The sequence below is a fragment of the Takifugu flavidus genome, chromosome 4 (assembly GCF_003711565.1).
Source record: "Takifugu flavidus isolate HTHZ2018 chromosome 4, ASM371156v2, whole genome shotgun sequence".
NCBI lineage: Eukaryota > Metazoa > Chordata > Actinopteri > Tetraodontiformes > Tetraodontidae > Takifugu > Takifugu flavidus.
Genome location: NC_079523.1, coordinates 17,771,954 through 17,796,007, shown reverse-complemented (window position 1 = coordinate 17,796,007; position 24,054 = coordinate 17,771,954). Strand labels below are relative to the sequence as shown.

Sequence of the window (24,054 nt, the reverse complement as noted above, 5' to 3'; positions counted from 1 at the left end):
CAGGAATGCCCTTTTTGACATTATTAAAAGTGACCCAGCATTAACATTTAGGGTCGTCAAGGGACACCAATTACAAACGTGCTCACGCCAATCACACAGTTGGCGTGTGCACGTCGCATGAGGTTAGGGTGAACAGATTTGAGTTTGTGAAAAAGAGCACACTTCAGCAGGTGGGAAAATAGAATAAAATCCCTGATGATTTTGAAATTTTGAAAGACGCAGTATTAGGTCTGAAATGAGGACATGCCCGGGCAAAGGGGGACTTTCTGAGACTTGGTCACCCTCAATAGGGCACAGTTAAATGAAGAAAGAAGTACACAATGCAGAAAAACAGAAATCTTCAAACCAGACAAAGCAAAGCAGAGCAGAACACAGCAGCAGAACAGCTCCTTCAGGGTCTGTCACAGATGTAATAGAATATACTGATAATATTGCCAGTGAGCAGAGAATAAATAAATAAAGAATAAATAACCCTCCGTATGTTACAGTAGTGTATGTTCCACAGGATGGGAAAGTTGAGAGAGATGGGGGGGGGGGGGGGGGAGCAAAAGCATATAACAAATGAGAGAAATTCAGCTTCTGGACCTCAGCACCCCTAGCCTACAGCAGCATAATGAAACCCTTAATGAGGATGATACAGTGCTACCAGCTCCTCTAGATATGATGGCGTTAAGCACCTAAAGATCATGTAGGTCAGAAGAAATACAGTATTTGACATCCCTGTAGAGCTGAAGGCAGTATGGAAGACATTTGATCATTTGTCCTCATGCCTGTCAGAATTGGAGCCATGTCCATCTTGGATCTGCTGGCTGAAGAAATGAAGAAATGCCACCCAGAGAAATACTCGACGTATTTATTCTCAAGTTTGGTATCAAATACATAGGAAATTCTGAATTGCAGTTATTCAACAGACATCATTTTATTATTGGAGATGCTCGTGATGTCCTCACTAAGAGTAGAAGGGACATGTGTCGCCAAAGCATAATGACTTTTAGTCAGACTGGCTACAGTGCTGGAATGAAACCTGGGGTTGTTCTTGTTTTATAGAAGAATAACAGGAGTAACTTTTTATAGGCTATCGGACTAACATTAGAGTGACAGTTCTCTGTCCAGAGGTCAAGGGGTTAATAAAGGGTTAACTTCCTTAAATGTAGCCACAGTGTTACCATGGAAGACACCAAGCCTGTCATTTTGTATGAGAAAGAATCCTTATGTTATTAAAGAATTATCTGAATTTATTGATTTATTGTACCCATGTAGTTTCCATTCATCCTACTCACAAACTAATGGGAATGCAAGTCAGATCAAGTGCTCAAAATACTGAAATTTAAGTAGTTTCAGCTCTGTTTTTGTGCCATATGTCTTTTTCCTAACTTCTTCCTATGGTTTGATACCAAAGATTCTCCCGGTGACAGAGGCATCCTGGCAGGATGCCCAAACAACACCCCTTTTAGTGAATTTGAGTCTAAGAAACTTTTCAAAAAAAGAGAAAGTCTTCACTAAAAGAGTAATTTAGGCATTTTTACAGGTGGAGGTCTGTTGCTCTATCCATTTTGTTGTAGAACTGGTTTGAACAAAGGAAGAAAGCTGCTTTAAATTCATTCTTACACAGACACATGATGTTATAGCGGCTTAATTTACATATTCCAATGTATAGATCCATGTATAGATCCATTTTCACAAATTTGGATGTTTCAGCACCACTGAACCATTCCCCATTGTCACCACCACTTACAGAATGCCTAGGAGACAATAAAGAAGAGTAGTTGAGGGATGGGCCTGAAATTACAGAAATAACTACCAGATAGCTGTCGAGCCATTAGGGTCGCAAACCTAATTGTAAAGGGGTGATACAATCTGCAAATACGCAGTAAGATTTCAAGTGTGCCAAATCTGCGCATTTTCTCATACATCATTAACGGAAATGTCACAGTATATTTGTATAAATACAAATTTTAAATTAAAAAAAATTCACAGATCATTAGTGAGGGGGTAGATACACCAGTAATAGTAGTCACTTTTACTTCTGCTGTAATATCTTTGCTATTTACCAATTTAATAATCTCCCACGTTTTTAAAAGGAAAAAAAATAAACTACTAAACAAAGGCTAAACAAATCCCCTCATGTTTTTAAATCCTTTTGCACATTTGTAAAAATAGTGTGGCAAAATTCCCATGTAAACAGATGAGCTGGTCTGATTACTCAAATATTGTTTCAGAATCAAGTAAAATACTTTTGATTTTAATGCCACTGATGTAGACTAGAATATTACAGAAGGATGGAAAATGAATTTAATCTAGACATTTTGAGATGTGGTTCAAGTTAGGAGCTCATAAACTTGATCACTAGACAAAGATACTGAAATTCCACGTTAACAACTCTCAGTGGTTATCTCCACATTTTATATCCTTCAGAGGTTTTAACAAAGATAGTTAACATATCTCAAATAATGATATATTCATCTCATTGCTAAATGTGGCCAATAACCAATAGCTCGAATCAGACAAAAACAGTTCAATCTATTTTCAGAGCAATTTTATTGAATAAAAACTTAAATATGTAGAAAATTCAATAATATACAATTGTGGTGCAAAGAAATCCAAGAGAATCAAAGATTACAAGTGAACACGACAATGTAGACCAAAAAAACCCAAAAATAAAACTTTAAAAATACTCTTTTAAAAGGTAAGATTCATCAAGAAGAGTGGAAATATGTCGATATGGTCTGGATTTAAACACAAGGGGCAGTTGTTTCCCTCTAGAATAATATCCAGTCTGAAACAGGTCCTTTTACGTTGCTGCCTGTATCAGACTTGACATTAACAGGTTCTTTTTTCTTTTTTTTGGTTAAGTGTGTTTTCACCTGGGAGGGTTTATGCAGTTACCATTTCTATGAAATAAGACAAAAACTGAGTTTGTTTCTTTTTTTAGAAATGTCGTTAAACTCTTTTTGATCGTTTGTATGAGAGCGGAAACTACGCAATTTCATTTTAATGAACGGTCTATCCTGCAGGGTATGTGTGAACTCCAAACTCAAATACCTTGAATTCTTTTCTACTGAACACAGCAAATAAGAATGTTGATGACATGAATGTCCCCTAAACAGGTTCCAATTGAACAACTGTTCTTCTCCCAAAGTGCATTTTAAGGTGCATGACAAAAAGTTGAAAACAAGTAAGAAAAGTAAGAAAGAAAAACTGTGTTATTGAGCAGATTAAAATATAATACTGCATTTTTAACTGGTTATGAGATAAAACAGATCAAGTAGTTTATGTAAGAAATCCATGACGAATATCTCAACTAAGGAATTGATTTCTATACAACATGGCTGTTATTTGGTACAGAAATGTAAAAAACCTAGAAAAGCAGCTTAGGTAACTTAGTTTGGATGTATTTGATAGATGAGAATTTGATTTTTAGCAAGGTGGGCCAAATCCATGCAATGGAACCAAAGACCTGTCAAGCAAGACACACCAAAAATGTTTCATATTTTTGAGAATTGTTCTACCCATTAATAGTTCCCACTTCCATCAGTGTAGCTGAATCCTTTATGTTCATTCAATGTGGGTTCAATTTTTTAAAAAGCTCTGCAAAATAAGAAAAATAGAAAATTAAGACTTTGCGGAGTGCAATCACACAAACCAAGGTTCAAACGCTGCAGTCACATCTGATTTGCTTCTTTGTAAATGCTTTTTGACTTGAAAACAGGGAAATGATTTGCCAACCAACAACTCAACCCTCTTATGTTAGATTAGAAACTTGGTTCTAAACAACAAACCGGCTGTGACTAGTTTAAATACTGAAACCCAGCATCTTGAGGAGGGTCCATGTGACAGTAGATGCTGTGTCCCACAATACATCAACAAAACGCACCAACAGTCAATTGCTACCAAGCGGAAGGAAGGCTTCCTGTAGAGACCATCCATCCTCAAGTCATGTATGGAGAATGGGAAAATGCTAGTTATCTCCCAACCAGCTAGAAAAAATAAACTACTTCTTATCATTTGTCCAGGCCCCAAATCTCAAAACAAAATACAATAGTTGCAATCCTGAAGAGACTGCAAAAGTCTACGCTAAATGCCTGTCTTAAACGAGTTCGCCAGGAGAGGCTAAGAGATGCGAAATGCTTCTAAACCACATAAGGTGTAATAAACAATCATTTTTTCTGATATCTTAAGTTCTCAAGAATGCAGTTGAGAGACTCAATCTGAATCACCGGAGACAAGTTGACCTGCAGGATTTTTTCTGCTTTTCTGAGTGCTTCAGCCACCGAGCGAGAGTCGTCCACTTTTATCACCTTCCATCTGATGCAGTTCTTGTCTTTACAGTTATGTCTAGTGAGACCGTTCATTTCTTTAGGACCCTGACCACCGTGTTGGTGGCTATGGCTCTTCCAGCTATGACAGGTCAGCTGCGTCTGAGCGCCTGGGAAACCCCGTCCATAAGTATAAAAAACTGGTGCAGAATCTCCTATTAGAGCACCATCTGATCGAAGGGGACAAGACAGGCTCTTCTGGCTAAGCAAGGCCACAGCTTTAGTGGGTGCAACCCCACCATTCTGTGAAGGCTGCAACGGTATTCCTGAAAGTGCTGGAGGTTGTTGCTGCTCTACAGAAACAACGGTGGGCGTCTCCGAGTCCCAGGAAGTGTGGATCTGGAGTCTGGCCGTGTGGCAACCTGACAGCCCTTTGATATTGGTCAGTCTGAGGCACGGCTGCAACCGACGTACCTTCTCCAGCTCTACCGTATGAATAGAGGTTTGACTGGAGAACATGGCATAATGGTCCCATAACAACTCTGGAGGACGGACTCCATAAATCCTTGGACTGCTACGCTCTGAACTGTTCCATGATGGGTGCACCTCTTTCTTTTTGGTAGAGGACCTCTTTGCTCTTTTTTTTGCCATAGACTTCTTGTTCCTGTTAGGAGGCTTCAACATATCCTTAGTCAGGGGTTGTGATGTGCACGAACGGTATCCATACACATCCTTGCTGCGTAGAACAGTGGGTTTATGACCCTCCATGCACAGGTCCTGCAGGAATGTTAACAGTTCTTCACTATCCGAGAGGTCACAAGACTTTGGATCAAAGATTTTAAGAGCATCCAGAAGAACATTATGTCCTGCAGACGAGATTCGGGACCACGAGTGAAATGCCCTCTGCTCTTCACAGGAAAATGCCAGTGGTCGGCCAACCACATGACTGTCTTCCATGTTTGCCCTTTTTCTACTCCTGTCAAAGAAATACACAGAATAATTAAACAGAATCGCACAGAAACAATACAAACGCACAAAAAAAATGGACTGAGCGACAAATCTGGTTCAGCCTCAAAGAGTTTTTAGCTCAAGATCAAATTCACATTTACTCTCATGAGAGCCATGGTGCATGGAAGTCGAACCTTGAGACTCATCCAACTTGCCATTATGGGAAGAAGAACTTCACACTTTAAATGCATTGAAACCTGAAACAGCTGTTAACAGCCGATAACAAATTTTAGAAAATAGCACTTGAGTAACACAATAACATTAAAATCATGGCTGAGCGTTAGTAATTATCATGAAGAAAAAGCTTTAATACAACATCTGCTCCCCAGCCAGCCGCGACAGCAGTCACAATGTAAAACAGTAACTGCATGATGAGAACACGAAAGAATATTAACATACACAAAATCAGGTTTATATGTGTTAACCTAAATGGAAACGAGAATGCCATTAATCCAAATACAAAGAACTGCACACACTATATTACCTGTGGTTATGTTGAACTTGTTTTGAATCTGGTATGGATTGAAGTCCTTTCTTTTCCTTTATGACACCAGTGATTTGTTGTAAACAAACTCTGGTTGTGCGCAAATACCAATACTACCAATACTGCCTCTACCAATACACCTTCAGCGTTACTAAGGTACTCTTGAGGAAAGTACCACTCGTCCAGGTGGGTACCCTGCCTTCACCCGAATGCAGCTAGGATAGGCTCAGGCACTCTCCCCAAGACCCACTGAAGGGAAATAGCGGTCAAGAAAAAAAACCCGCTGTCACATAAGATTTTTCACAGGAACTGGATCCTTCACAGGAACTGCGCCAAGCCACCTGTGAAGGATCCTTCACAGGAACTGCGCCAAGCCACTGGTTCAGGTATGTGGATGACACCTGGGTCAAAATTCAAACACAAGAATTGGAAGCGTTCTCTGATCACCTCAACAAAACAGACGAGCATGTAAAATTCACCCGGGAAGATGTAAAAGGAAACAGTCTGGCCTTTCTGGACTGCGCAGTCAAGATCACTGAGGACAGAAATCTCACCATCGAAGTCTACAGAAAACCTACACATACCGACCAGTACTTCCTGTTTGACTCTCACCACCCACTGGAACACAAGTTGGGAGTGATCAGAACTCTCCAACACTGGGCCAGAGAAATACCCAGCACATCCCAAGGCAGAAAGAAGGAACAGGACCACATTAAGACAGCTCTCAAAACATGTGGCTACCCAGACTGGGCCTTCACCGGGACCTCAAGAAAGCGAGACCTCAGCAAAGGAGAGGAGGAGAGAAACAAACGTCGCAGCGTTTCCATCCCCTACTGTCTGGAGTCTCAGAGAAATTTAGGAGGATCCTCCAGAAACACGACATACCGGTTCATTTCAAACCCAGCAACACTCTCAGACAGAGGTTAGTACACCCAAAGGACAAGACCCAAACAAAGTAATGTTGTTTATGCTGTACAGTGCCAGGAGAAATGCAAGGAACTGTACATTGGGGAAACCAAACAACCTCTCCACAGAAGAATGGCACAACACAGACGTGCCACCTCTTCGGGTCAGGATTCAGCAGGTCCACTTACACCTAAAGGAGAGTGGGCACTCCTTCGAGGACAGCCAAGTAAGGATACTGGCCAGAGAAGACCGCTGGTTTGAAAGGGGGGTCAAGGAAGCTATCCATGTTAAATTGGAAAAACCATCCTTAAACAGAGGTGGTGGCCTGAGGCACTTCCTGTCACCCACATACAATGCAGTCCTCCACTCCTTCCAACAACAAAACAAACATTCACACCATTCCAGGAGACCCAGTGACTCACCACCATGTGAGCCAGCAGACAAAGGGGAGACACCTCAACAGAAACTAGGTGAACGACCCGACGAACGACCCTGCTAACGACTCTCAGGTGACCACCCAGATCATTAGCATGCTAATGGTCCACAGGGGCTATATATTTTCAAGCTCTCTCCCCAGCAATTTCAGAACTGAAGAAGCCTTCTGGATAGAAGGCGAAACGTCTTCAAGAGAAGAAACCCAGTCCAGTTGACAGAGAAAACTACCTTGGAACCAAAAATAATTACTGTACCTAGATTACAAATAAACAATTGCAGTATTTCTCTGCCTTGAGTAATCATTTATTTAAATGTAAAGCTCATTGCACGGTATTTCATATGGACTACTTTTAATGTGGCACAACACACTTATGTCACCCATGCAAATGGGGGAGGAGGAAATGTTTCTTTTGAAGGAGAAGATAGAAGAGTTCATTACCAAAGTACCAATAATGACAGCATTTTCTTCTGTATGTGACCAGACTTCCCTTAGACACTTCCTCTTTTAGAAACCTAAAATACTACTAGAGCCTCAAACATGTTTCCATCTAACTTGGGCGGCATTTCTCAGTGTCCTTCATGAGGTAGTTCCGCCCACTATCTCTCCCCGCACTGAAGGGGTCTCCTTTTCTGGTTCCCTGATGATTACTCGACTAATTGGAAAAACTAGTAGTTAAATTAAACATAAAAAAAAATCATTAATTGTACCCTAAAAACATTGGTGTACTTTATTCATGAAACATTGTTGTTTGATTTGATGAGCAAATCCGCACACACACACACACACACACACTTTTGAATGATTCTAAAAATTACGAAAAGATTAAAACTGTTGTATTTTACACCCCCACAACCACCAGCAGCCTGAACTGTTAATAGAAGGCGGGATAGATTTGGGCTTTCATGATTTTTATGCCAAATTAGGACCCAACCATCTGAATGTCGCAGCTGAAACTGAGACTTGTCGGACGAGCTAATGTTTTTCTGATCTACCCGGTCCAAATAGGGTGAGTCTGGGTGAGTCCGGAGAGGCACCGAAGCGCTGTAGTGCAGCTTCTTCAAGGTTCCACCTGTTGTTTCCTTCAGAGATGGTGTTCTTCATTCCTTGGTAGTAACCAGTGGTTGTTGGAGTGACTGTTGCCTTTCTGTCATCTGGAACCAGTCTGTCTAGTCTCCTCTCGCCTCAATACTGTATTTTTGTCCGTACAACTACTGCTGAGTAGAATTTTTTTCTTTTTGGGGCTATTCTCTAAACCGTGGAGACAGTTGTTGGTTAAAATCCCAATAGATCAGCAGTTTCTGAAATCCTAAGAGCACCCTGTGTGGCACCAACAACCATGCCATGTTAAAATTCCCTTAAATCCTCTTTCTTTACGTGTTTTTCCATTATCGGCTCTACACGACTCAATACAATAAGGTCACTTTGGTTTTCCATTTTAGCACCGTACCTCCTCATCAAAATATCTATGATAAACGTTTGGTTGGTAAAGCCTGGCAGAAAAGTTAAAAAAAATCAAAACTGCAGAAAGTCCTTATTCGAAAATACACAAACACAACACACAAAAACAATCCTTCTAAAAAACTAACATTAGTTTATCAAATTTTTCTGACTGACTAAATTGACATTTTTGTAAATGCTCCCCTTGGGAAACATTATTCAGCAGCATGGAATAGATTTTCATTGTTATGCTGATGACACTCAGCTTTATTTATCCATGAAACCAGAGGAGACAGAGAAGTTAGTGAAGCTCCAGACCTGTCTTAAAGACATAAAGTCCTGGATGTCTTCAAATTTCCTCCTCCTTAACTCAGGAAAAACTGAGGTCATGGTGTTTGGTCCTGAACCTCTCAGGGACAGATTAGATCACATGATCACTCTAGATGGTATCTCATTAACATCTAGTCTCTCTCTGTGAGGAATCTAGGAGTAACCTTTGATCAAAATCTCTCCTTCAACTCCCACATTAAAACAGTCTTGAGAAGTGCCTTTTTTCACCTAAGAAACCTCACAAAGATCAGGAAGCTACTGACCCACCATGAAGCTGAAAAGTTAATCTATGCATTTGTTACTTCCAGGCTGGACTATTGTAATTCTTTATTATCAGGGTGTCCAAACAACTCTTTAAGAAGCCTCCAGCTGATCCAAAATGCTGCAGCCAGAGTTCTGACAGGTATTGACCACAGAGATCACATTACTCCTGTACTGGTGTCTCTTCATTGGCTGCCCGTTAAATTTAGAATAATTTTCACAATCCTTCTTTTGACCTACAAGGACCTCAGAGGCCTATAGCTGTATGCTGACCTACGACCCCGCTAACCCCCTCAATTCTACTGGCAGTTTATTATAATTACTGTATTTCATTGGTCTCAGCCTATCCTCTCCTCTACCCGTCCTCCTCCTTCTCCTCTCTCTCTTTACCCAGCCGGCCATCAGCAGGAGGGTCCCCCTATATGAGCCTGATCCTGCTCGAGGTTTCTTCCTGTTAAAGGGGAGTTTTTCCTGCCACTGTTGCTTGTTGGGGGTCAGGCCCTGAGATTCTGGAAAGCGATTGATTGATTGATTGACTGACATTTTTCTCAGTAACGATGCAATCACACTACACAAGTGGAGGACAGTTAGCACTGGTGGCTAACTAGTCAGCTTCTTTTCTGCATACCAGAAACAACATCACTTTCAAAATATACTTTATGTTTAAAGTTGAGCCACCATGAATGGAATAAGTACCATAAAAATGCTTAAAGTCACAAAACTCTTCAACCTTCTGTCTAGAGTCCAACAACTTGGTGGCTGACTTGAAGAACCTTGCCTTAATTAGTGTAAACGTCAATTAAACCACTTGTCTGTGTGCACACACATAAAGTACACCTCACCCTTGGGTGTATCAGCAAAAACTTCAAGGAATTTCCAAACTGGTGATGTTTTTGTGACGGAGCAGCCACGTTTGTGTTAGCAATGCTTACCGAGTAAGAATACTTTGAAAGGGCCGGTATCACCCCAATACTGCTACTTGGTATTGGGACTCTTCCACCCATAGTCTGTACTTTATTGCTCATTTTGTAAAATTAAGAAAAACATGCACCCCACGCTGTTGTAAAGTTTTTAAAAATGGTGGGTTGGAGCCTGAAATGCGTTGCTCTTGTGACTCACTGGTGACCTCAATACCATGGCCAATCACAGAATTAACAGACCGACATAAACCTATTAGTACCTGCGAGACTCTCCAGGAACTCCGGCCAAGTAGGTACTAAAAAAAGTGACTGCTCAGCCATGGTACCCCTCATGGAAAAGCCTGCAAACCGTACTGTGTCAGGGTGGAGTTGTGCCGAGTATGTACAAGTGGAAAAGAGGTATTTGACTAGAGGTACAAGGTACTTTTTCAGCATCTACAGGGCTAGGGTTCGACACATGATGAGTTGAGCTGCATATCTTAATGCTCCGATTGAGACGGTTCCATTTTAAGAGAACTCATGCCAACCTTATTTAAAAACTCACAACTGTGACAGAATGTCTCTTTGTTCTTCAAAAGAATTAGTAAAAACTATGCTTAAGCTAATATCATGGTCCAACACTGAGGTATAAATGTTTTTGAGCTACGTGGAAGATGACACAAAATAGGGTTTACCAAGAGGTCTCTGAGCTGTTGGCTACTCTGGGGTACCAGCAGACATGAACTCAGTATCAACAATCAAGAAGCAGTTGTTGAAGTGGGACGAACAGAAAGAAGTGGAAGTAGTTGAATCAAATGGAGGCCATTTTCAGCAATAACCAGCATTCAAAAGGAGGGAGAGAGACTCAACTCAGCCACCTAGACAGAGGGTCGTGAGTGTTTTTTGACAATTAGCATTGTTTATTTTATTCAATTGGTGATAAATTCACTCTAACTAAACAATGAGCTGGCTAGGTAGGGTAAATATTAACTCAGCACGTCAACGTTTGACAAACCAATTTAATGCTAATGTCATACTGCACCGTGTTTTCTGTCATTTCTGTTGAGACTGTGGTGAGTAAAAAAAGCCAACCGCACAAACCAAAGATTTATCAGAGATATTTTGTTGCAATGATCCATGTCTTCCATAGTTGTGTTGTATTCATACCACATCCTAATAACGTCACTATATTTTGAGACCGCCTAGCTATGAAGACCCAACCCTCATCCAGGTGGCACTCAATCATTAAGGAAAACCACCGAGACCGTACCTCACCACATCAAATCCAATTCTGTAATGATGCCAGGATTGAATGGAAAAGCCCATTTTATACCCAAAATTGAGTTAAATTATGATACCGTCAATTAATTGCAAATAATGTGGACTAATTTTCTTTAACATGAAAGATTTAGATCTGGAGTCAACACTCTGACTGTATATAAAATAGTCATGACAGTCAAAGATAAACGTGTTTTGTGACCTGGAAAGCGGCATCAACACTGAACTACTGCTAGCAAACGTTCGTTATCGGCTCTTGAGCGCCCCCTTACGATTGGTTGAATACAAGAATGAAGAAGGACAAAACTGTTAAGCAGCGCCCTCAAAGTAAGGCCGAGTCCAATTTTCCTTCTTTCAACAGTCACCCAAAAACTAACTCGAAACTTTTGTCAGTTTAAAATACACTGCTCTTGTTAGCACATATGCCAGCAACCAGCCTTGGCCACTAAACACCAATCTTTCCTCTGCTGAGTGGTCAGTGGCTGTAAAAACTGCCCGAGTCCTCCAGCCAGACATGTAAGCAGACATATTAGCCACGCTGGAGCTGAAACGTTACTTATTACAGACAGGAACGGGCAGGAGTTCCCCGAGAAAAATACGCCAAATTACCTTTTAACATTGGTGCTCAAGACATCCTCCATTCGTTGGTTTGACGAAGCTCCGCGATAAAATGGCTGCAACAACGGCGGAGTGGATGACAGACCAGGGAGGTTCTGGGGGCGGAGCCTGGCAGGAAAAGCGCGGGTGGGGGCGTCAATGGGGAAGAATATACATGTATGCGCGTTTCTATATACATACCCACGTGTAGACACGCGTATGGGGGTGTGTAAAATATATAGAATTGTATATACTTGGGTGTGTGTGTATACAGTGTGTGTCTGTCTATTTTGTATGTGTATGGTAACATGCAACTAATCTGACTAAATATTAAAATGAATATATAAAATGTGTGTGTATCCTATATGTGTAGAATAAGTAGACCTTTCTAAAGAGAGATTTACATGATTGGTGAAAATAGTACAAAAAAAAAAAATCCAGCGATGAAAACATGTGAATACAGTGTGTATATATGGTCTTTAGGTGATCTTAACTGTTAGATATGCTGACAGCCAAAGGGAGAAAACTATTTGTGTGTGCTGTGGGTGTGTTGAGCAGTGCTCTGTATCTGCTGCCAGAGACTGAACAGTTTGTGTCTGAGGGTCTGCAGAGATGTTTCCTGCTCCCATTTACTGATTGCTCCCATTGAGTTTCTCTGTAGACTTGCCTGTTGCAGTCTTGGGAGGTCAGAGCTAAACCAGTGATGGAAGTGCAAAGAACAGGCTGTACTGTTGCAGAGTAAATATTTTTTTAGTAGGTTCTGAGACAGGTTGATCTTCCTGAGCAGCCTCAAAATGTACATCCTTTGCTGTGTCGTCATCAGACTGTGTCTATGTGGGAGGACCGCTTCAGGTCCTCAGAGATGATGGAAACCAGAAACCTGAATGAGTCTATATATGATAGATACATTGTTGTTGAGACTAGAGAGGCGGTGGTCTTTTTAAAGTTTATAGTCTAAAGTCTTGAGCGGGATCGGCTCCGGGTTTTTCTGACTGCACCAACAACCTTAAGCTGACCTTTTTACTCTCAAAGTTGAGGCCACTGATGGTGGTGTTTTCCACAAACATAAGCAGTTTTACAGAAGAGCAGTGAGGAGAGAACACACCCCTGATGGAAGGATGCCTAGAAAAATGTCGTTGAAGGCCAGGCTGAAATCTGCAAAGAGGATCCGCCATATTTAAAGATGAGGAAGTGCAGCACTATGTTCAAAGTATCCAAAATTAACCCTTTTAGTCTGTAGGCACACTGTAGGGGGTCACACAGTAGTGACTGAAAGGAATTCACGACTGAACATGTCGGGGCAATGGCCCATTTGGGGACCGGGACTATAGATGAATTTCCACTGCGGTAGTTCCTGGAAAATACGGGGGGCAGGATCTTCACAGGAATTGTTCCTCTCACCTGGCCCTCTCCAAGGTCAATGTCTCAATGGATTCAATCGCCACCATGTCATTTTGTGACAATTTTGACAATGAGTTTATCGAGTCAAGTTGCCAAATTCAAAAATAATAAAGAAGACAACAAGGAAGGAGGTAAATATAAAAGTTGGTGGTGGTGTTATATTTTAAGCGAATAAGATTTCCTGCAGCTTTGCAAAGTCTGGAATGCGAGAGTTTTGCCCATTTAACAATTGTTCTTCTTCTGATCCATCACTGCAAGGTCTATCTGTGTACACATCTGTGTGGTAATAAATATTAAGTAAACAGCACATGTGTTGTGATAGGTATAAAGTGCAAAGCAAGACAGGTAGTTTCTGGTTTATGTGTTTGTGTATATAGCAGATTCAGATTCAGATTCCTTGATTTGTCCCACACGGGGAAATTTACAGTGCAACAGCAGCAAAAGCACACAGAAAAAAAATTAAAATAAGAATAAAAAATATATTTAAATTAGAATTTATATACCGGTATATAATAATCCAAGATAAATGGATAATCAGCCGTTTGTATACCTGTACATAGTACAGAGGGTGTATACAGTAAACATATCAGAATATATAATATTCAGTGTGTGCTATTGGGCATTATGTTTGTTGTGCAGTCTGTCAGCAGCCGGCAGGGAAGATCTGCGATTCCTCTCCTTCACACAGTGAGGGTGGAGCAGCCGCTCACTGAAGGAGCTGCACAGTGCTGCCAGGGTGTCCTGTAGGGGGTGGGATGTGTTGTTCAAGTGGAGTCTATAAACAAGAGGAGAAGTGGTGTTTACTAGGCTAATGCTCCGATTCTTCCCTTCTCATATTGTGCTCTGGGGATAGCCATTCATCACAGAGTAAACCTAAAAGACCCACCCAGGGATTTTTCGGTAGAGATCTAATGCTGCGTTCCATTTACTTCAGAAGTCAGTCCAAGGAATGACATCACAGCTGACTGTTTAACATTCCCGTTATGAAGATGGTGATCTCCACAAATGAGTTTCCCACGCTTGACCAAATATAAACAACTTCTGAACAAAAATGCAGTCCTACAACTTTCAAAGACAGTGGATGAAGAAGAAACACAAAACAAAGAAACTAGCCTATTTTTTTCCTCTTGCCACATTTCCTTGTTTACAAAAAGTATCAAAGAGTTATGCTCAGTTGACTGTTTACACTCAGGGCAGCCATCTTTGAAAGCCAGCTCAAGGGTTGTGAGGAAATCTTTGTTCCACCTGAAACTTCCGACTTGGAACTGAGGAATTCAGATGTCTAAGTACAAATGGAACGCAGTATAAATATCTACCCTGGAGCAAGGACTGGGCCTATGCCCAGTAAAAGTTCCTGTAAATGCCCATTCAGGGGAGGTGCCTATAGTGGAGACATGCACCAATGGCCCCGACCCCGTAAAATTACCCTGAGGCTTCTGCAGTGGAAATGTGACTTGTGGCAGAGCATTTCTGAGGGGAGTTCACACAGCTCCAATGATCTGTTAAAACTCCAAGTGGAGATAAGGCCAACAGATCCAGGAGCCTGCCTAGGATGCAGCTTCTGAAAGAGCAGACCCTCAGTACAGGCAGGCGGTCACAGGAGTGCTCAGATTGAAGAGGAGGGGTAGGTTAGTGGTGCTCGTACACAACAGGTAGGAGGGTAGGTGTGAAAACCTGCAGTAGGACTTGTTCAGTCTTTTGTTCTCTACTGCATGGGGAATGATCTCTTGTAGTCTGATGGCCCACAGGCATACCCATACTACCCCTGGGTCATTAGCTGGAAAACTGTCCCCACCCTCAAAGAGTGATGTAGAAATTGTACTAGCTCTCGGTTTCTCAGATATAAGAGTGAGAGCTCTTTTTTTATTGTCTTTGCAGAGCAGACATGCCAGTTGGCCTGAGGGTTGGTATTAGTCAAGGAGTGCCAGACGGGAGGGTTCTTCTTAAATCTATTGTTTATCTTTAAACAAATTTAAATAGAACAAAAAATAAATGGAAAGTCTAACAAGTATGCTTACAAGGTTGCACTAAATGGAAAAATATATCAGTGAAACCCAGTACTCCAAGAGATTTGAGGGAACATGTCACAAAATCAAATTTGGCTTGTCAGGTTTTCTAGCAGTAATCATCATGTCGCAAAGGAGGAAAAGCCTGGCTTAACAGGAGCCTTCATCATCTGTGTCAAAAGCATCAGCTTCAAAACTTCAGCCAGGGAATGAGACAATGGGTTAATGACAACATCAAACGATTAAAAACAACAACATGGAGCCACTCTTAGCCATTGCTCCAGATGTTATCTACAAACATGAATTAACCATTCAGTTGAGACACTACATGAGTGATCTTATGTGATTCATCTGGAGCCAGTGTACCACATTCCAGATATATAGCAAATGAATCCCTGAGCAGCCAGAACATTTTTGATACAATTGGATACAATTTTGGAATGCCATATTTCGGAGGGAGGGCCTTGACTTCAAAGTTCATAAAGTCAAAAGCAGGGTGGTAATTAAGGTCTTGAGCAAGAGGTTCTATGTGATGGGTGCAAATGAGAAGCAAACCTCTCAGAAACACAGAGTACAAGTTTAGCCATGTAATGTGCGCCACACCATTTGGAAATCTCACCCAGGGATTGTCACTGCAATTATAGTTATTTGTGATGCAATTACAGGGAAGTAGTACTTAACCCCGATATGTGGCTTTGGTTATCTGGCAGCCTAAGCTTCAGCTAAAAGATAGGAGGAGTAATTTTGACAAAGGGGTTGGAACCATACCTCCCAGAGATGTGAACCATGCGTCCCGAGAGCAACATTTAATCTTTCTGAGAGTTGTTGCATTGTTACATCTATGAAATGTTTGCTATTGTCTGATGACAGCTTCTCTGGAATTCCCCATCTGGGAATGACTTCGATGGTAAAGACTTCAACCCATTTAGAAAACATGTCAACCATTACCAGGCAGTACCTCCTTCCTCCAGCAGTCAGCTCAGTGAAACCCATTATGCTATGTTAGAAAGGTTTGTGTGGTGGCAGAGAAGTTGCAGGTTGAGACCGAGGTTTTAACCATCCTGGATTGTTCTGCGCCCCAATTTAACTTTAGAGAAAATTTGAGAGCAGAGAAAGAGGGGATATTAGAAAGAGGGGGAAGGGGGAAGGGGGGGGGGGTATGAGAGAGACAAGTGTGCACAATTTTCTGTGCTTCCAAATGGCATCAAAATTACCCCAAAGGCCTAGCGACAGTCTCTGTAGATGTTTACAGATTGGCCTTTAGCTAAACAAGAAGCTTCAGCGTGGGCCTCCAGCTGCTTGTGCTACGTAATGATGGTAAGATGGTGGAGGGGAGGACAGCAGCTTTGACAGGTTGGAGGTCTGCTGGGTCCTGCTGGGAGAATCTTTTTTACAGAAAAATCTTGTAGTTTGAAAAGGTGACTCCTCACAGGCAAATATGATTCCATATTTTAACAAAGCTTCAAAGATTGGACAGATGCTATCAACAGCTTCTTGGCATAATGGACATTGTCTGTGGTCTGTAATCAGCCTTTGGAGTGACAGGTCACGGTCTCGGCCTGTAATTAGCCCAAAATCACATTTATTCTTTGCCCAAGGATGTGAAGGAACAGCTTCGATCAGAGGAGAAGAAGGGTCAGAAAACATTATTTGTCTGTGTGTGCTCTGAACTGTGACTGATCGGATGGCCCAGTCAGCAATAGTCAAACATTTCTTTACATAAGATGGCAAATCTTTCAACTGTGACTTTCTGTTCTCATGTAATGAAACATGTGGTTGTCAGCAAGTGGGCTGAACTGCAGCTGGGCAGGAAATACATACCAGACAAAATAAAGTCATTTAACTGTGTGAAAAACTGTCGTAAGAAGTCTCAGATCTGTCACTCAGATGAACTGTCAGTGACGGTCAGAAATCGTCTGGAAGTCTGCAACAGGAGGTTTCAGGGGAACTGCAGTTTGCAATCCGTCCTTTGAATCTATGATGTTTATCCACCAGTGACAAGCAAACAAAGAAGAATCATCTGGTAGGAGTGAAAGACAGTCACACACTTGACGCCTCTCACGCCTCTGAAGCACGGCTGATTATCAGTCCTTCTCAGTCCTTCGGGTCTTGACGCCAGCACTATGACACACAGGCACAGAGTCGATTGGACAATGTTCTGAGACCAGAGAAGAGTGTTTAGAGTCTTCGACTGTTTGACCTGTCTGTGCTGATTGAATATTTTTATCTACCATTTCCCAAACCAACCAGAATTGTCACAGGTTTCCCACTTCTTAGACATGTGATAGTAGGTAATTCTTTAGAGGTGCCTGATTTAAAAATCAAATATGTTGCAATCTTTAGTTGGATTTGAATCAAGCAAAGCAAGTCTGCAAGTCACTGCAGTAAGCAGGTGTAAGAGAGCTGAGAATTTCTTTGTTGTGATTAGGGTATGATTAGGGTGTAGCCTCACCTGCTGGTCAGCTCAAGGCCAAGGCCCTATCCTGTAGGGGTCCCCTACTGGGACAGTCTTTGGTCCAGTGATCTTCTTGTCTACAGTTGTGACACACCTCTGGATCATAAACTTCCATGTCCTTGTCTGTGGCTACTTCCTTGGGCTCAGCCTCGCGCAGAGTTGGACCAAGTTTCTATTTAGCGCCTTTGAATCTGTCATCTTTTTTCTTTCCACTCCTGAGGCTCCATGATCTGTTGAGGCAGGTTCTGCTGACCAAACCGGTGGAATGAAAGCAGGTGGGTTGTCAGTTGGAACCTGTGGCGGTGTCGTGTCAGTTCAACCTGGGCCGCCAAACAGGGAGGGGTAAAGAGACAACTAAGATGTAAATTATCTGGCTTCAGCAACTGTTTCATTCCATATTTTCATTCCCATCCTTCTTTTGACAAAGGTCGTGTGGTTTTACCCCACACAGGAGAAACGGTACAGTTTCCACCCTGCACTGGTTTGCATTGTTATTGTTCAGTTTGCTGTTTGGATCTTGGACGATTGTCGGTGTCACTCTGCGATCCCACAATTCACCAAGGTGATGAATTATTTCATTAATTAAGAATTATCTTTAGAATTTGTTTGTTTGGTGGATATCACGGTGAGTCAAAGTCAAGACAAACTACATTTACAGTCAGAGCACCTTTAAGTGGTCAGTGGAAAGTTACTGGCTGCCCACAAAGCGTTAATGTAGAAAATTGTAGAAGATAAGCTCTACAGATAAGCTTTAGAGCTTAATTAGTTCTACACTAAATCACTTCGACATTTCTAAATTGGTTCTACTGCTTCTACAATACCTCCTCTGATGAGATGATGTTTGGGATGAAATGACCTTTAGACAGATGATGAAATCGGCATGAGGATCAGAGCTCTTGGTTTCCTTCAATCAATCAATCAATTTTTATTTATATAGCTTGTTTTACAATCAAAATTGTTTCAAGGCGCTTTCCAGAATCCCAGGGCCTGACCCCCAGACAAGCAAAAGTGGCAAGGAAAACGCCCCTTGAACAGGAAGAAACCTTGAGCAGGACCAGGCTCATGTAGGGGGACCCTCCTGCTGATGGCCGGCTGGGTAGACAGAGAGGAGAAGGGGGAGCACAGGTAGAGGAGGGGAGGGGAGAGGAGAGGAGAGGAGAGGAGAGGAGAAGAGAGGAAAGGAGAGGAGAGGTGAGGTAGAGGAGAGAATAGACATAGATCATAGATCATACATACAGATATACATTATAATAAGTAAATTGTGCTGCCGGTGGAGTCAAGTTTAGTGGGTCAGTGGGGTCGGAGGTCAGTATGCAGCTCTAAAGGTGGCGATACCTGTATGTGAATACAGAGGGGGGAGGGGGGGGGCAGAAAAATTACATAAGAAATAGCATCACTAGTCTACTTGATGAGGAGGAGAGAAGAGGAGAGGAGACTATTTCCCAGTGGGGTGACAGAGGCCTGTCAGGTGATCATGTTTCCGGACCCTGGCAGCCTTGGCCTATAGCAGCATAACTAAGATGTTAACCTAATGATTAGACGACCCCCTAAGTATGATAATTTGTCTGTCTAGGATAGTAATTGGGACTACAGAATTAATGACAATAAGCTTTTTCAAAGAGGAAGGTTTTAAGTCTGATCTTAAAAGTAGAGATGGAGTCAGCCTCCCGTACCTGGACAGGGAGCTGGTTCCACAGCAGGGGGGCCTGGTAGCTAAATGCTCGTCTCCCCATTCTACCTCTAGAGACTCTGGGAACTGTCGAGGATTTTCTTCAGTTAACACAAAGTCAAAATGCTGCTTTTAAGAGTTTAATAAGTCAGTCAGAACACATGCAACAACAGCATGCAGAGAGATCTCTGCCCAATGTAACAAACATGTCCCTTTGCTTAGCAACTACGCCTTTCTCTCAGTACTTTTCCCATCTACTTACTTCATCGTCACAAGGTTAGCATGATAAACTGTAGCATTTTGAAGGTTGCTGACTCACACATCTTCATCATTTTCTAAGGAGTCTTTGCTCTACAACTCGTGACACCTCATACACCTGCACAAGCTTCATCAAATGAACTTGCTTGACCGTACTGGTTTAAATGATCTATGCTAAACAAAAAAAATATTTCCTTTACAGGACCACAAGTAGACCAGCATTCTGAGAGCGGAGCGGTCTATTGGGCTGGTAAGGTTTCACTAGCTCCTCCAGGTAGGATGGAGCTAGGCCTCTGAGGACCTTGTCAGAAGGTCAGAAGAAGGGTTTTAAAAACTATTCTAAATTTAATGGGCAGCCAATGAAGAGACACCAGTACAGGAGTAATGTGATCTATTTTGTCAATACCTGTCAGAACTCTGGCTGCAGCATTCTGGATCAGCTGGAGGCTTCTTAAAGAGTTGTTTGGACACCCTGATAATAAAGAATTACAATAGTCCAGCCTGGAAGTAACAAATGCTGGACTAACATTTCAGCATCATGCCACGTCAGTAGCTTCCTGATCTTTGTGATGTTCCTCAGGTGAAAAAAGGCACTTCTAGAGACTAATTTAATGTGTGAGTTGAAGGAGAGATTTTGATCAAAAGTTACTCCTAGATTCCTCACAGAGAGACTAGATGTTAATGAGATATCATCTAGAGTGATCATGTGATCTAATCTATCCCTGAGAGGTTCAGGACCAAACACCATGACCTCAGTTTTTCCTGAGTTAAGGAGGAGGAAATTTGAAGACATCCAGGACTTTATTTCTTTAAAACACGTCTGGAGCTTCACTAACTTCTCTGTCTCCTCTGGTTTCATGGATAAATAAAGCTGAGTGTCATCAGCATAACAATGAACATTTATCCCATGCTGCCGAATAATGTTCCCTAAGGGAAGCATGTACAAGGTGAAAAGGATTGGTCCAAGTACAGAACCTTGTGGAACCCCATGGCTAACCCTACTGTATGAGGACGGAACGCCATGGACATGGACAAACTGGTATCTATCAGATAAATATGATCTAAACCAGTCTAGTGCTGTCCCTTTAATCCCAATCACATGTTCCAGTCTATGTAACAGGATGCTGTGATCAACTGTATCAAAAGCAGCACGGAGGTCCAGCAGAACCAGCATAGAGACCAGTCCATGATCTGAAGCTATAAGAAGATCATTAGTAACTTTAAGTACCGTTTCTGTGCTGCGATGAGCTCTAAAGCCTGACTGAAACATCTCAAACAGGCTGTTTCTCTGCAGGTGCTCCAGTAACTGAGTCACCACCACCTTCTCAAGAACATTAGAGATAAAAGGAAGGTTGGATATTGCCTATAATTTGCTAATATGTCAGGATCCAGTGATGGTTTTTTAAGCAATGGCTTAATCACTGCCACCTTGTAGGACCGGGGTACATAACCTGACACTAAAGAACCATTGATCTGGTCCAGGATAGAACAGCCTATCAATGGTAAAACATCCTTCAACAGGTGTGTTGGGATGGGATCTAAAAGACACGTGGTGGTCTTGGATTTCTAAATTAGCGAAGACATTAGATAAAAAAGATGCAAACAGACATATTGCTCAGTGCTTTTTAATAGAAGAAATCAGAATTATGAGCATCAATTATGCAGGTGTGTTAAAAGAAAAACACTGGAACAATCAAACTATGGGAGAGAACCTGGATTTTTTTTAAAAAACAAAAACTAAACAAACTAAAGAAAAAAATATCCCGTAAAGCAGCAATTGTAGAGGTGCAGATTCTGTTCAGCTTCTTTTGTGAGACTGAAAACAAAATATCCATAGCGGTCCGTTCACAGCCTTGCATATCTCAGCTTAATTGGACGGCGAGTCCCAGCTGGTTGGTGCTCTTGTTCTGGGTAGGGGGGGCTAAGGTCTGGGGGTGGGGCACGCTTCCGTGGGGGCATCATCAAGACCTGTGCGTACGTCAGTTTGGAGCCCACCTGAAAAGTCAGAGCAGAAGGATTTAGTTTCAACCATGAGCATCTTTGCAACAGGTCTGCTATAACCTGGGGTATCTGTCCTGTCAGGAGTCTTAAACCCGATAAATGTTGATGTGTCTGTGACCAATTGGGACATTCACTTTATGAATGAGTAACATGAATGGACACAATTAAATCAAGCATCAAATTAAGCATCAAAAACAACTCAACACCCAAAACTTACTTGCTGTTCTGGCGGATGAGCTGGTTGGTGGTCAGCCTTGGTCTTTGATCTCTGCTCCAGACCCCTGAAGAGGAACAGGTCTCAGGTGTTACCAAGTGCTCCACAAGTGAAATAAAGTGTGAGCGAGGGTGGGGGCCATAAACTTACCGATTTAACATTGGCCGACAATTCTGAGCCTTGGAGGGCTGGAGCTCTTGGACACCCTGATAATAAAGAATTACAATAGTCCAGCCTGGAAGTAACAAATGCTGGACTAACATTTCAGCATCATGCCACGTCAGTAGCTTCCTGATCTTTGTGATGTTCCTCAGGTGAAAAAAGGCACTTCTAGAGACTAATTTAATGTGTGAGTTGAAGGAGAGATTTTGATCAAAAGTTACTCCTAGATTCCTCACAGAGAGACTAGATGTTAATGAGATATCATCTAGAGTGATCATGTGATCTAATCTATCCCTGAGAGGTTCAGGACCAAACACCATGACCTCAGTTTTTCCTGAGTTAAGGAGGAGGAAATTTGAAGACATCCAGGACTTTATTTCTTTAAAACACGTCTGGAGCTTCACTAACTTCTCTGTCTCCTCTGGTTTCATGGATAAATAAAGCTGAGTGTCATCAGCATAACAATGAACATTTATCCCATGCTGCCGAATAATGTTCCCTAAGGGAAGCATGTACAAGGTGAAAAGGATTGGTCCAAGTACAGAACCTTGAGGAACTCCATGGCTAACCCTACTGTATGAGGACGGAACGCCATGGACATGGACAAACTGGTATCTATCAGATAAATATGATCTAAACCAGTCTAGTGCTGTCCCTTTAATCCCAATCACATGTTCCAGTCTATGTAACAGGATGCTGTGATCAACTGTATCAAAAGCAGCACGGAGGTCCAGCAGAACCAGCATAGAGACCAGTCCATGATCTGAAGCTATAAGAAGATCATTAGTAACTTTAAGTACCGTTTCTGTGCTGCGATGAGCTCTAAAGCCTGACTGAAACATCTCAAACAGGCTGTTTCTCTGCAGGTGCTCCAGTAACTGAGTCACCACCACCTTCTCAAGAACATTAGAGATAAAAGGAAGGTTGGATATTGCCTATAATTTGCTAATATGTCAGGATCCAGTGATGGTTTTTTAAGCAATGGCTTAATCACTGCCACCTTGTAGGACCAGGGTACATAACCTGACACTAAAGAACCATTGATCTGGTCCAGGATAGAACTGCCTATCAATGGTAAAACATCCTTTAACAGGTGTGTTGGGATGGGATCTAAAAGACACGTGGTGGTCTTGGATTTCTAAATTAGCGAAGACATTAGATAAAAAAGATGCAAACAGACATATTGCTCAGTGCTTTTTAATAGAAGAAATCAGAATTATGAGCATCAATTATGCAGGTGTGTTAAAAGAAAAACACTGGAACAATCAAACTATGGGAGAGAACCTGGATTTTTTTTAAAAAACAAAAACTAAACAAACTAAAGAAAAAAATATCCCGTAAAGCAGCAATTGTAGAGGTGCAGATTCTGTTCAGCTTCTTTTGTGAGACTGAAAACAAAATATCCATAGCGCTCCGTTCACAGCCTTGCATATCTCAGCTTAATTGGATGGCGAGTCCCAGCTGGTTGGTGCTCTTGTTCTGGGTAGGGGGGGCTAAGGTCTGGGGGTGGGGCACGCTTCCGTGGGGGCATCATCAAGACCTGTGCATACGTCAGTTTGGAGCCCACCTGAAAAGTCAGAGCAGAAGGATTTAGTTTCCACCATGAGCATCTTTGCAACAGGTCTGCTATAACCTGGGGTATTTGTCCTGTCAGGGGTCTTAAACCCGATAAATGTTGATGTGTCTGTGACCAATCGGGACATTCACTTTATGAATGAGTAACATGAATGGACACAATTAAATCAAGCATCAAATTAAGCATCAAAAACAACTCAACACCCAAAACTTACTTGCTGTCCTGGCGGATGAGCTGGTTGGTGGTCAGCCTTGGTCTTTGATCTCTGCTCCAGACCCCTGAAGAGGAACAGGTCTCAGGTGTTACCAAGTGCTCCACAAGTGAAATAAAGTGTGAGCAGGGTGGGGGCCATAAACTTACTGATTTAACATTGGCCGACAATTCTGAGCCTTGGAGGGCTGGAGCTCTGACACTGGCCCT

At 42.0% G+C, this 24,054-nt stretch overlaps 2 protein-coding genes across 3 annotated transcripts in view; both read right to left on the bottom strand.

Annotated features, from left to right (window-relative positions):
- LOC130523571 (NLR family CARD domain-containing protein 3-like) overlaps window positions 1-24,054 on the bottom strand; it is a 218,778-nt gene that overhangs the window by 178,895 nt on the left and 15,829 nt on the right. The gene's annotated exons all lie outside the window — the stretch shown is intronic.
- On the bottom strand, window positions 2,520-12,031 carry ccdc71 (coiled-coil domain containing 71). 2 transcript variants are annotated; one of them, XM_057028937.1, is made up of 2 exons: window positions 11,905-12,031; window positions 2,520-5,232 (listed from the first exon to the last, which is right to left on the bottom strand). In XM_057028937.1, exons 1-2 carry the CDS (start codon window positions 11,934-11,936, stop codon window positions 4,158-4,160), a joined length of 1,107 nt encoding a protein of 368 aa, XP_056884917.1. In that variant the 5' UTR covers window positions 11,937-12,031; the 3' UTR covers window positions 2,520-4,157. The 2 variants fall into 2 exon arrangements, with proteins under 2 accessions (XP_056884917.1, XP_056884918.1); XM_057028938.1 differs by lacking the exon at window positions 11,905-12,031 and adding an exon at window positions 5,749-6,525.